This window comes from Rhinopithecus bieti, unplaced genomic scaffold (genome assembly GCF_001698545.2).
Source record: "Rhinopithecus bieti isolate Rb0 unplaced genomic scaffold, ASM169854v2 scaffold_33652, whole genome shotgun sequence".
Classification (NCBI taxonomy): domain Eukaryota; kingdom Metazoa; phylum Chordata; class Mammalia; order Primates; family Cercopithecidae; genus Rhinopithecus; species Rhinopithecus bieti.
The window spans coordinates 184,935-199,328 of NW_016814761.1; the positions used below are offsets into that span (position 1 = coordinate 184,935).

The window sequence follows — 14,394 nt, forward strand, 5'->3', positions numbered from 1 at the left end:
CACCACCTGGTGCATCCAGCCGTTCCAGGCCTCTCATTAGGGAAGAAACAATCTGATCTATAGCTGCTCCTCTCCTCAGAAACCTTCAATGACTCCCTGCTACTTACAGAACAAAGTCCAATGCCTGAACAATGCATTCAAAGCTCGGTTAGAGCTCATCAACCCTCCAGCCTTATACTCCAGGCCACTGAAGCTGTGCCCCTTCTGTGCGCCCCAACTTTCCTGCCAGTTATCTCTGGCCCTGAGTAGCATGTTCTTGGTCTCACTCTGAATCCCAGTCCATCCTTCAAGACCCAGCTCAGTTGCCACCTCTTCCAGGAAGTCGTCCCTGATCTCATCAGCCAGAATATATCTCTCCCTCCATTTATTGGTGTCTCAAACAACACTTAATAAATGTGGTTCAACATTTCTTTCCCGTAAGTGCCATGAACTCTTTGAGGACAGGGATCAGGTCTCATTATTATTTGTTTTCAAAAGAAACTCAATACTAATACGTAACAACTTACTGAGTATTTGCTATTATGATTATTATTTTTCTAACCACTAGACCAACAGGGAACTGAGTATTCATTATGTCTCAGGCATTGTACCAAGCCCATGGCCCACATGACCTCAGTCCATTCTTTCGATAACCCCATGAGGCCCATTTTACAGATGAACACACTGAGGCCCGTAGAGGGCAAGCACCCACTTCAAGTCTCAGGGACATTCATGGCCAAGTGTGAGGAGAACTCAAGCTCTCTGAGACCTGGGCCTGGCTGCCCCCTCCCTGGAAGAGAATTCAAAGTCTGGAGACTTCCCTGAGGTCCGCCAGGTAGGTGTGTCTGGTGTGGGGCAGAGGGGAGGGTCAGGCCTGGCTCTGAAGAGGTCCAAATGAGAGCCCCTTACTTATTTCACAGGTGGGAGTCTGAGACTCAGAGAAAGGACACCACAGACTGGCTTCCTGTCCTGGGTTCTTGGGTAAATGACATAGAGAAGCAGGCCTGGGCCCATCAAAGCCCCTGGGTGCAAGGTCTGGCGTGGCTGGGCAGGAGAGAGCCGCCTTCAAAAACTGCCTCCTCCAAAGTGTAGCGGGTGTATCTGGCCAGCTAGGGGTGGGCACTGGGGTGAGCCCCTGCCACTGTGCTCCCATCCCAACTCAGGGCCCTGCAGCCAATGAGGGAAGGTCTCAGGGACCCCAGCTATGCAGGGACTGCGGGCCTGGTCCTCCTTAGAACACTCCCAACCCCAGGGAACTAGTCTGAAACCAGAGCCCTGGAGCAACGCCTGGCAAGGCCTCCCGTTTGGGGTTGAGGGCTCTGGGTGCTGTTCTAATTTATGGGCCACCTGACCTGGCCTGAATTCCTCCCACCGTCATTCTCTCAGGAACAAGTGCTGCTCGGGCCAAGCTTGGCCACGTGCCCTTGACCTTCCACAGGCCCGTCCAACGGTGCCTGTCCCTTGAGGCTGGGGGTGGGGAGCTCAGCCCCATGACAGGCCAGTCCACAGGATCACAGGCCTCATTCATTCATTCATTCATTCATTCATTCATTCATCGATCCATCCATCCAGGGAGCCCTTCATTGACTCCAGGGAGGATCACAAACAAGGAGGAGGTACATCTGAAACACAAGTGCCAGGAGGACAGCCCAGAAGAGCAAGCAGGGGCCTGGGCTCTGCACCCCACAGTTTACCAGCTGTGCCATCCTGGACAAATATTCCTTCCTTCAGTTTCCCCAGCTGCGAAAAGGGGGCAATAATCGTACCTAACTCATAAAGTTATTGCAAGGTTTAAATATGTAAATTATTAAATGCCCGTGAGATGAGCATACAAAGTGCTGAGAAGGTTGCCGGGCACAAAATAAGTGTTCAATAAATGTAAACTAGTAATATTAAGAAACAATGAGAAGTTGTGCAAAGAAAAAAATGTGATGAGATAGAAGTTCTCGGGACTCAGGGTAGGGCACCATATGGGGTAGTCAAGGAAAGCTGCCTGGAGGAGGTGACATTGGAGCTGAGACTTGACTGATGAAAGTCAGGCTTGTGGGGATCTGGTGGATGGTGTTCCAGGCAGAGGGAACAGCAACTGCAAAGGCTCTGAGGTGGGAACGAGCTTGGCGCAGCCAAGGGCTAACAGCATCTACAAAACCAGTGTGGCCGGAATGGAGTGTGTGCTGAGGAACTGCCAGGAGAGGAGATCAGTGAGGTGGGGCCTGGCACACTATGGGGAGGGGAGCCCATAGCACCCCAGGTCCCCATCACGGCAAACTGGATCTCAGACCCTCCTGGCCTTTGTCTTAATGACACTTTTTAAAAAAGCAAATACCCTGTAATCCCAGCACTTTGGGAAGTTGAGACGGGTGGATCACGAGGTCAGGAGATCGAGACCATCCTGGCTAACATGGTGAAACCCCGTCTCTACTAAAAATACAAAAAAATTAGCCAGGCGTGGTGGTGGGCGCCTGTAGTCCCAGCTACTCGGAGGCTGAGGCAGGAGAATGGCGTGAACCTGGGAGGCGGAGCTTGCAGTGAGTTGAGATCGCGCCACTGCACTCCAGCCTGGGTGACAGAACGAGACTCCGTCTCAAAAAACAAAACAAAACAAAAAAACAAATACGTCTGTAGCCCTCACACCAACCAAGAGACAGAAAGTCTGGGAGTGAGTCTGTGCCAAATTGTCTAGGAGTGCCTGCCTGATACCTTCTTCCTATCTTCTGCCAGCGAGTTATGGGCAAATTATTAGTATTTACTTGATATTACTAGCTGACATTTATCTTCTTTCTATCTTCTGCTGGGACAATGGCTGGTCAGCCTCTGCCTTGGGGAATCCCAGGGAAGGGATTCCTCCCACCTCCACCTCACAGACGCAGCTGGAACCAGGAGACTGCTCTGCACAGGCAAAGGGACAATGTTAACATCATTCTAGTGTCCTGAAGCTCCTGCAGACCTCAGGATCTGGATCCTGGCCCCTGTCCACCAGGGAGGAAAAGAAGAGCCTTGCCTTCTTGAGAACTCTCACTGACAGAGGCATAAGCTGAGGGAGGGACAGAAGAAGCCATTCCCAAGGCCCAGCTTGTGGGCAGAGGGTGACTACCCTGCTACCTACTTTACTCCGAGGCTGCCCCCTCTCTATCCTTCCAGACTCTGGGGGTGTCCATGCCTCCAGGGCTCACAAGAGGTGGGTGGCCAGGGTGGAACCAACCTAGGGACTCCCTCTGTGCTCTCTCTCCAACATCAAGCCCGAATCAGATGGGGACCCAGGCTAGCCCCCCTGAAGAAGTGGCTTTCGGCTAAAGGGGCCACTGGAGGAGATTGTGTGGGCCAGGTGTGCCTGTGCCAAGACTAAGATGAGTACATTTGGGAAGAGCAGAAGAAAACAGTGAGTATCTCTAACAACAATCACAAAGTACAATTTCTAAGAAACACCCTACTTCCTTCTTTCTGTGTATCTACTCATTGCTTGCTGGAGACTAGCAGTCAGAATGAGGCTAGGTCAAGGCATCCGTCCCCAGGGGGGCCAGTTTTGCTGGGAGAGCATGGGTGGCCCAGAGCACCCCTGCCCTTGGTGACCTGGATGACCCCTCCTGGGGCAGCAAAGAGGTCGATTGTTCATCACTGTGACCCTGAATGTACAACTTCTATTGAACACAAAATCGCTCCTCCTGTTCTCTGATCGACCCTCATTTGGGTCAGTGGAGGCTCAGAGAAGTGAAGTGATTTACTCAAGGTCGCACAGCCTATGGATGGAAGCTGGTAGGGCAGTGCCTGCCAGGACCACAAGGTCTATTGAGAAATGGGGCCGGGGAGGCCCCTGCTGTGTGTCTGGAGGGGAACAGGCTGTGCCAGCATCACAGGAAAGGGAGCCCAGAGCCCCTGGGAAGGGGAGTGGGTGCTGAGGCCGGTTCACTCACCTTTGTGACTCAGGAGTGAGGGTCAGGACGCCACTCCCTAATTAACTGGGCCCAGCAGCCCCAGGCCTTGTTCCTTGGGGTCTACTTGGAGGCTCTGGGGGCATCACTTGGGGTCTTGAGCCAGGACCTATATCTGGGCAGCAAAGGACTCAGGGAAGAGTGGAAGGTCAAATGGGAGTTGGTGAAGTCTATGGGGACAGTGGGCTCGTGGCCAGGGTGGAAGAGACACAAGTTGAGAGGGCCGTCCAGTTCAACCTGCTGGTTTTAGGGTCACATAGGACAGAGCAGGAGATAAGAGCATGAGTCCCGAGTCAAACAGACCTGGACCTGAGTCCTGTGTGACACTGGACAAATGGCTCCGTCTCTCTGCACCTTACCTTCCTCATCTGTAAAATGGGATGATCAATGAACCCTCCAGGGTCTATGGTGAGGAAGAAAGGAGGCGGTGGGTTCAGCTCCTAAGTGCCCACTAATACCTCCTCCTGTTATCAATACTGACAGTTGCTCTCATTACTACAGGTAATTCGAGTCACAATAGCAATAGCAACTCAAGCTCCTTAGTCCTGGAAGAGGCTTCCTTCCACTGGATCAGTGAGTCCTCAACTGGCTATGACTTTGCCCCCCTGCCAGGGGACTGCTGGCACTGTCTGGAGACATTTTTGGTTGTCACAATTTGGGGGTTGCTACTGGCATCTAGGGGACAGAGGTCAGGGATGCCACTAAACATCCAGCTACAATAAAGAAACATCAAGCCCAAAATGCAATAGTGCTGAGACTGAGAAGCTCTGCGCTAGACCTGTGCTGTCCAGGACAGTGGCTGCCAGCACAGTGGCCAGTAAGCACCTGAGACGCACTCAGTCTACGCTGAGATGTGTTGAAGTGTAGAATGTGCACTGGATTACAAAGACTTAGCATGAAAAAAAGAAGGTAAACCATTTCCTTAATAATTTGTATATTGATTGCATGTTGAAATGATAATATTTTAAAATATTGGGTTAAATAAAATGTATTATTAAAATTATGCCTGTTGTTTTAACTTTTAAAAAGATGTGGACTACTAGAAGATTTAAAATGCAATTGTGGTTTTATTGTGGTTCACACTGGACTTTTCTGGACAGTACTGCGCACTGCCCCTCTCTATGGTGGCAGAGAATCTTAAGTGCTGGTGGGGTGAGGGTCTTTGTGGTCATTGAGACAGGACAAGGGGAATCGTCACACTGCTGCCCCCTGCTAGAGGGAGGCTGAGTCCACATCTGCCCCACTCCCTGCCCCTACCCCAGCTGGCCCTCTCTTTGCCAGGATAGAGCGATGGCAGGGGGCCTGAGCAGGAACCCTCCTTTGCTCCCCACCCCCGACTGGGAGGATCATGCCAGTCTTTCATGTTGCACCAACCATGCCCCAGCAAATAAACAGGTGGGTATGGTGACAGCTGAGGCTTAGAGACCTGAGCACTCTGGCTCCATGCCCACTCCTTAGCGGCGCCAGTTCAGGGCTGGGGGTGGGGAAGGCAGGGGAGCTCTTCCAGCCCACCGGTGCCTGTACCACCCTCCACTGCTGTGTTCTTGTCCTCAGAGACCACCCAGTCCACCTCTGAGGTTTATATGGGGGACAACTGAAGCCCAGGCCCAGGGGGAGGCAGAGGTTGAGGCCAGGGGCAGAGGCATGGGGTGGGTCCCTGATCCCGGGGCTTGGTGGTATCAGCGTGGCCAGTGCCTCTGCAGAGGTGGCAGGAGACTGGTTGGGCAGGTGGGAGGGCTGTCAGGGCTGTGTGGGGAGACACATGATGGGTTCGGGGGGGCCTGGGAGAGGCAGGGTGCTCCAAGTGTCAGGATGATTTGGGAGCTATAAACCACGATAGTGCCTCTGTGTGAGTTCAGCTTGAGGCAGAGAGAGGATAGGGGACCCACCCGGTGTCAGCACAGGGTCCCACCTCAGAGTCCTGCATGCCCCCTGCCCCCAGCACTGACCCTAGCAATGGGGAGCATTTTAAATACTTGGAATAGAGGGGGCAGATCAAACCCCAGCATAACCCCAGCCCTTCATTCACACCAGCCACACCTTTCCAAGGCCCTGTCCCATGTACTCAGGGAGACAGATCATTGCACTTGGCTGCTTACTGGGATGTGGGGGGAGTGGTAAGGCCCGGCCCTATCTTCAGCTGTCTCAGACATCCCGCACTCAACCAAGTTCTTGGACAGAGAGAAGGGGAGGGAGCAGAATTCGGAATCAGGATCCTTTTCCAACAAAGTACCCCACTATACACCCCAAGTCCCTGTTGTCAGCTGGGTGGAATATGGTCCCTGTGCGGTCTCAGAATGAACTCAGGGGAAGGCATCTGGGGACACGGAGCTCAGGGCCAGTGCCTGGGGACAAGCAACTTCTAGCAGCCCCCACAGGGCGAAATCGGAGCCTGAGTAACCTCCAGGGCCAGATTCAGCCTCAGGGCAGCTCCCTTTGGGTCCTGCCCCAGTCCCGGGCAAGTCTCCGGGGGAGCTCCGCTGAACTGGGAGTGGGAAGCAGGACAGGGGCTGGGTTGAGGTGGGTTGGAGGGGAAGTGATGTGCGGAGGGGAAGTGAAAGGGGAGCGGACGGCGGGGAAGCTGAAGGGGTGTGAAGCCCCCCGGGAGAAGAACTGGAGAGGGCCAGACGGAGGATCACTGGTGAAAAGGAGGGTCTGCGAAAGGGGTCGTGAGGGAGGTGGGGCTGAGCCTGTGTTAGGGCGTCTGGGAGAGTCTCAGGGTTTCAGGAAGGTGGACACAAAGTTCGGGGGTTGTCAGGTTTCCGGATGAGGTTCTTAGGATTTCTGGGTGCGGAGGCCTAGGGATTAGGGACAACTCGGGCTGGACAAAGGCAGTCCACGTCCCCGAGTATGGGCGCGTCTCAGGATTTCTGGGCGCGAGATCTCCGCCCGGGCACCACGGTGGGCCGGCTCACCTGTAGACATCGGTCCAGAGGTAGGTGCCCAGCACGTACACCGCCTCCACGCGGCTCCCGTACTGCAGCCGCACGGTCCGCTCGCGCAGCATCCTCCGCGCCGCAGTGCCCGCGCTCGCTGGCCCGGGGCGGCCGGGAGTACCTGCAGCAGGTGCGCCTTCTCCAGCAGCCTGCGCCCCACAGCCCGGCTTGCAGCCTTATCCAGTGGCCGGTGGGCGGGGCGGCCCGCCCCAGTCCTCTCGCAGTGGGCTGCGGGCCTGTCGGTCAAGCGTGGTCCCGCCCCTAACTCGTCCCGCCCCGCTGCGTCGTGGTGAAGTCATCAGGGACCACTTCTGTGCTTGTTTGTTCATTCCTTCATTCAACAAACTTTCGGTGGGCGCCCAGGTGTTGGGCGCCAGGACGCAAGGCCCTGGCTCCCCTCCGGACGCCCCGGCCCAGTAGGGCAGAAAATGCAAATGTGGGAGCACAAACAGGGTGCCCTAACCCAGCCTGGGGGCCAGGAAGCCTTCCCCGAGAAGAGGATCACAGACCCTTCTTAAAGGAGGCGTTTGCAAACTGAAGGCGAGGAGAGGAAGCTGCCTGTGTAAATCCGGGTACAGCCCGATACCTCCGCCCGCCAACAGTCAGATGGACCTCACCATAGGAAAAGTGGGAAGCGGTGGGGATGGGGAACCCGGCAGCTGACGGGGACCAGGACGCCAATCCAAGGCATTAGAGGGTGGGAGTGGGAGCTTGGAGTGGCTGCCTGAGCGAGCGGCGGTCGGGTGTGCTCGTGAAATGGGTCATTCGGGCTGCCGGCTGCTCCTGGACAGGTGGCTGGGCTGGGGATGGGCAAGGAAGCCCCTGGCTGTGGCTAGAGCTGGAGAGGTGGGGATTGATCCTGCTACTGCTTATGGACTGGGATTTTGGTGGCACCTGGTGACTGACAGGATGTGTGGGTTGAGGGAAAGGGGAGGGGTAAGGATTAGGACCCCGGTTCTGGCCTGGGCCAACAAGGGAAGGGGGGGTGCCACACAGAGGTCATCGTGTGTCCCATAGAGGCTGAGATGTAGAATGACAATCAGTGCAGGCCTCAGCAAGCCCCACCCGCGTTCCAGCCCTTCCCCTCTGACCCAATCAGAGCGCTGTTCAGACGCATAAATCAGCCCTGTGTGAGGAAATGGTCTTTGGTAGCTGAGGACAGAAACTGAGGGTGGGTGGGCAGAGGCTGTGGGAGGGAAGGAGTGGGGCAAGGGCATGCATGTTTGGGAAGGAGTTAGGGCTGATGGAAGATGGAGCTCCAGGAAGGGGTGCCCCCAGACAAGAGGGGTGAGGCCCACAAGTGCCCAGTGCAGACACACCCAACCCTTGGACTCCAACGTTCTCCCTGAGGCGGCCCAAATTAGGAGATGGTGAAGAGCCCAGCTGCTTCTGAGTGGCAGGAATTTGGCAGGAATGTGAGTGGGGAACAGGGAAGGCCCGAATTTTAGCCAGGAGGTCATTTGTCCCCCAAAGGCACAGCACACAGACCCAGGGACGGGCCAGTAACCTTTTTTTTTTTTTTTCTGAGAAGTAATTTTCTTTTTTTTCCCCGGGTGGGACACAATGGGCCATCTCCAGCCATTGCAACCTCCGCCTCCCAGGTTTAATTGATTCTCCTGCCTCAGCCTCCCAAGTAGCTGGGATTACAGGCATGCACCACCACACCCGGCTAATTTTGTATTTTCAGTAGAGACGGGGTTTCTCCGTGTTGGCTAGGCTGGTTTCGAATTCCTGACCTCAGGTGATCCACCCACCCCGGCCTCCCAAAGTGCTAGGATTACAGGTGTGAGCCACAGCACCTGGCTGAAGCCAGTAACTTCTGATGAGCTCCAGGCACCCGGCTGAGCACATCCTCCAATCAGGAGGAGTCTCTCAGGTGGCCACCTGCCAAACTGGGACAAAACTTGTGTGGCTTGGAGAGACTTTGGGCGCCCCCAGAGGTGAGCTCGTATCTGGGCACTCCTCTGCCACGAGTGACTTTGGAGCCCTTGCTGTGCAGCAGATAATGGGCACCCACTAGGGTTCTTACCTTCCTGGGGCTCTTGCATTTCACTCATGGGGATACTGGGGCCAGAGTGGGGAGGACACTGTGCCCCACTGACGGAGACCCCGGGAGGCTAATAACAGGACATTGGGCAAGGTAGTGATAACATCGGACTGCAATACCCAGGGGAGCAGGAGTAACAGCGGGCGCTTACTGCGTTCTTTCTGTGGGTCAGGAACTGTTCCAAGCAGCGCTTTTCATGTGTTAGAGTTAGATCACTGAACCCTCCCAGTAATTCCGCCACTTTACAGTTGAAGAAAGTGAGCTGTGAGCAGGTGGGGGAATTGACTCTGGGTTGCAGACTTCCTAAGAGTGGCAGAGGGAGGAACTTGCAGAGCCACTGGGGTGGAGGCAGGGGCAAGGCCGAGTGAGGGCAGGGGCAGAATGTTGTCCATGGTTTGCAGATGAGGAAGTCGCGGTTCTAGGCCCAGCTCGCTGTTGTGCAGCCTCGAGACATGTACCTTACCATTGGGAGCCCCATTTTCTGCCTCTGTGAAATAACTGATCCCTCAGCACGGTGTAAGGACGGTATTAAATGAGATAACAAGGCGCAGAAAATACTAGCACAGAGCCTGGCACAAGGCTCTAGAAATGAAGCCCCTTCCCCTTAAAAACTCAACTCAGACCTGGCCACCCACACTCAGGGCTCCTGCCTGGGCTCAGGTCATAATGTTGGGCCCAGAGCCTGGTTGATGAGACAGGAGTTTCCTGGTGCCCAGAGGTTTAAAATAGCTGAAGTGGTCACAGCTGTTGGTGGATTCAGGGCCGGAGGTCGCAGGCATCACGGTTGCTCCCCCCTCTCCCCTGGGGTCCGGAAGAGCCACAAAGCATCTCATGGTGTCTTTTGGGGACTTAGCTCAGGCTGGTTCCTGGCACTGACCTGCACCCACCCCTCCAACACCCGCCCCTGCCAAGCCTGTGGGCAGAGGAGGGGCTCTTCTGAGCTGTTTTTTGTTAGGTTCCTTTACTGGGTGTGGGTCTCTGTGCCAGGCCTTGGGGGAACCTGGGAAGCCACTCAAACTTCAACACGCCTGCTTTGAGGAAACTAACAGCTCACCGAGAGCACTATACATACAATAATTAAAAAAGAAAGAAATGCACAAGTATTACCTGCTCATTGTGGAAAAGTTAAAAAAAAAAAAACACAACAAAACATGATCACCCATGACCCTAGTAGCACAAATCAGTCTGAATCTGTCTGAGTATGATCTGGCCGGGCTGCCCACAGGCTGCTGTGGGTGAACACACTTCCTGAGCCCTTGTGCCATGCCAGGAGCTGTTCTGAGCCCATTCACACACACATCTCAACCTATTTAATCCTCACGACAGCCCTATGAGGTGGGAGCTATTATTATCTTCCATTTGCACAGAGGCACCAACCAGGCTGGCAGTGAAGAGCGTGGACTTTGGCCTTGGTGGACCTGGGGTCAAGTCTGGCTCTGCCCCTCACTAGCTGGGGGCCTCTCTGGGCCTCAGTTTCTTCTTCTATAAAGGAGATACTAGGAATTGTTATAAGGAACAAGGAATAACAAGATGATACCCAGTAAAGTACTGCACCTCGTGGCCCGGCACAGACCCAAGATCCAATAGACGGTAGTTATTTCCTATGCGCATATAGTTATTTTAAGTTTTTGTAAACATGGGCTTCTGACTACGTGCTGTTTTATAACACACTTCAAAGCTTCTACAATGTGAGAGGCTGGGCTGGCTGTGGCCAGGTCACACAGAACATTGTAAGTTGTGGAAAAGGCTTTTGGGCTTTCTCTTTATGGGGTCATGGGGGAAGCCTGGGAAGGACTTTGGAAGGTGTCAATGGCACGATGTGTACTTTAGGAAAATCACTCTGTCTGCTTTGGGCAGCTAAATTTGACAGGAATTCTGGCAGGAGACCAGAGAAAGGAGGGGGTCGGGGTCTGGGCCATGGATCCCCAAAGCAATCCCTCTGTGGCCAGGGACCACCCCAACCCCTGACTCTGCACCATGGGGACCTGCAGGCGTACCCTCAAGAGCAGATCCCCATAACCCTGGCCCTGCCTGGCCCCCTCACACTCCCTTTCCCCTGGCAAAGCCCACCCTTTGGTTTCACTCCCTTAAGAAGAGTGTCTGGGATGGGGGCATTGATTCAACCTTGGCCTCAGCTCTTGGTCCTGAGAGACATCGCACTTGGAGGGAGGGAAGGGCTGGGGTGCTCCATTGTTCTAATACTGTGTGAGTTCAGAATGAGGAAGTCGTGTCCGTTCTGTGTGCTGCTGTGGCTGTACCCCACCTGGGGGCACATTTATATATGCAGAGAGAGAGAGAGAGATTTATTTTAAGAAATTGGCTCACATGATTGCGGGGGCTGGCAAGCCTGAAATTTTGTAGAGTTGGCCAGTCAGAAATGGGGGAAGAATTGATGTCGCGGTCTTGAGACTGAATCTACAGGTTGGAAACAACACGGTTTCTATGTTGCATTCTGGAGGCTGAATTGCCTCTTCTTTGGGAAACCTCAGTCTTTGTTCTTAAGGCCTTCAACTGATTGGATGAGGCCCACCAACATTTTGGAATGCAATCTACTTTACTCAAAGTCTACTGATTTAAACGTTTATCACATCTGAGAAATATCTTCACAGCAATATTCAGACTGGTGTTTGACTAGATGATGGGGTGCCATAGCCTGGCCAACTCTACACAGAAAATTAACCATCACCATGCTGAAAGGTGGGCTAAGGCTTTCATTCATTAGGTCGCCATTTATGCAGCATTTATTTCCTGCCTGGCACCTGTGCTAAGCACTTTGTGTGTGTTATCCCATTGAATTCTTGCTACAATCCCAGAAGTAAGTATTTTTATTACCCTTATTTTATACATCCAAGGGTAAGATGACTTGTCCAGACCAGGATTCTATCATCAGTCAGTGAAGCAAAGCTAGAAAGGTGAATGCTGGAGAAGATGTAATAAACCAGTTGTCTGAAGGGCTGCCAGGGGGCCGGAGTAAGCCTGGGAGGTCCTAGACCCATGCTTTCCAACATGTAGCCACTGCCACACGAGGTTCATGTGGCTAATCTGAACTGACACGTGCTGTAGGTGTAAAACAGTGGTCCCCAACCTTTTTGGCACCAGGGACCTGTTTTGTGGAAGACAGGTTTTCCATGGATGGGGGTGGGGATGGTTTTGGGATGAGTCAAGCTCATCACATTTCTTGTGCACTTTATTTCTATTATTATTACATTGTAATACATAATGAAACAATTCTACCATTCACTGTAATGTAGAATCAGTGGGAGTCCTCAGCTTGTTTTCCTGCAACTAGACGATGCCATGTGGGGGTGATGGGAGACAGTGACAGGTCATGAGGCATTAGATTCTCATCAGGAGCATGCAACCTAGATCCCTCGCATATGCAGGTCACAATAGGGTTTGTGCTTCTATGAGAATCTAAAGACAAAGCTTTCCTTGCTAGCCCACTGCTCATCTCCTGCTGTGTGCCCAGTTCCTAACAGGCCACAGACCAGTAATGGTCCATAGCCCGGGGGTTGGGGACCCCTGGTGTAAAATACACACAGATTTCAAGGAGTTAGAAAGAGAAAAGAAGGTAATTTTAAAATAATTGACTCCATGTTGGAATGATAATATGGCGAATGTATTTCATTAAATGCAAATGTATTATTAGCTGGATGTGGTGGCTCACGCCTATAATCCCAACATTTTGGGAGGCTGAGGAGGGAGGATCACTTACATTCAGGAGTTTGAGATGAGCCTGGGCAACATAGACCCCAACTCTACAAAAAAATTAAAAATTAGCCAGGTATGGTGGTGCACCCCCTGTACTCCTAGCTACCGGGAGGCCAAGGTTGGGGGAATCTCTTGAGCCCAGGAGGTTGAGGCTGCAAGTAAGAAGTGACTGTGCCACTGCAGGCCAACCTGGGTGACAGCAAAAGCCTGTCTCAAACAAACAAACATCAAAAAGCCCAAAGACATATTGTTAAAATTAATTGTACCTATTTATTTCAGCTTTAAAAAAGATGTGGTTACTAGAAAATGTGGTTAACTGTGAGGCACACATTTGTAGTTGGCATCATTTTCTTTCTCTTTTCTTTTCTTTCTTTCTTTCTTTCTTTCTTTCTTTCTTTCTTTCTTTCTTTCTTTTTTTTTTTTTTTTTGAGACAGAGTCTTGCCCTGTCACCTAGGCTGGAATGCAGTGGCATGATCTTGTCTCACTGCAACCCCCGCCCCTTGGGTTTAAGCGATTCTCATGCCTCAGCCTCTGGAGTAGCTGGCACTACAGGCACGCGCCCCTGTGCCCGGCTACTTTTTGTATTTTTAGTAGAGACGGGGTTTCGCCATGTTGGCCAGCCTGGTCTCGAACTCCTGACCTCAAGTAATCCACCCACCTCAGACTTCCAAACTGCTGGGATTACAGGTGTGAGCCACTACACCCGGGTGGTTTGCATCATTTTTCTATAGGTGGTGCAGATCCAGACGCCTCGAAACGGTTAGGCAGGGACTTGTTCATGATTTTTCTGGGTCCACCCTGGGCACAGCTGGGCACAGTAGATAAATATTTGGTGAAGAGTGGAATTGCTTCAGAGTTCCCAGAGGGCAGCAGTGGGGTTAAGAGCAAGAGTTAAAAACAGGTAACACACGAAGGCCTCAAGAGGCGGAGACCACAAGGTGGCGCCAGATCCCCATCTTAGAAGCAGGGAGGAGGCACTGGCCGGCCTGAGGTCGAGAGATTGGAATGCCTCCGCCTCTGTCCCACCCTACTCAGCACCTTCCTTCAGCTTTGGGGACCCTCTTTGTCCTGATGGTTTGGGTCAGAATTCAGGGGCCACCTTTGTGTGAGGTCAGTGGCAGGTCCCTTAGAGTGGGAACTTCTCGCTGGACACAGAGGCAACTGAAGCCCCGAGAAGGATGAGTGGGGCCCAAAGAGGGGCAGTGCCCGGCCCAAGGGCGCAGAACCAGTTGGTAAAAGAGGGAGGTCTTTTGTGTCTCATCCTTCAGGCCTGTCCTGTTACCTCAATGCCTTTGTCTTGTGAGCCTGGGTCGTTGATTCATTTTATTTTATTTTTTTTGAGACGGAGTCTCGCTCTGCCGCCCAGGCTGGAGTGCAGTGGCCGGATCTCAGCTCACTGCAAGCTCGGTCTCCCGGGTTCACGCCAGTCTCCCGCCTCAGCCTCCGGAGCAGCTGGGACTACAGGCGCCGCCACCTTGCCCGGCTGGTTTTTTGTATTTTTAGTAGAGACGGGGTTTCACCGTGTTAGCCAGGATGGTCTCGATCTCCTGACCTCGTGATCCGCCCGTCTCGGCCTCCCAAAGTGCTGGGATTACAGGCTTGAGCCACCGCGCCCGGCCCGTTGATTCATTTTAAAAAGCACTTAATAAACAAATCACAGAGTCAGGTGCTGTGCGGGCGGGAGTGGGGACACAGGTCCATCCTTATGAGCAACCTAGTGGGAACAAAAAACATGCACGGATGCTCACACACACACACATGCACACACACACGTGCACACACACACGCACA

The 14,394-nt window shown here is 53.1% G+C and overlaps 1 protein-coding gene across 1 annotated transcript in view; it reads right to left on the reverse strand.

Moving 5' to 3' along the window:
- LOC108515333 (protein-arginine deiminase type-2) overlaps window positions 1-7,016 on the reverse strand; it is a 52,820-nt gene extending 45,804 nt beyond the window's left edge. Inside the window, exon 1 of the mRNA XM_017852135.1 lies at window positions 6,824-7,016. Within this exon, the coding sequence (XP_017707624.1) occupies window positions 6,824-6,915 (92 nt within the window). The 5' untranslated portion in view covers window positions 6,916-7,016. The remainder of the gene's footprint in view (window positions 1-6,823) is intronic.
- Window positions 7,017-14,394: the final 7,378 nt, after the last annotated feature.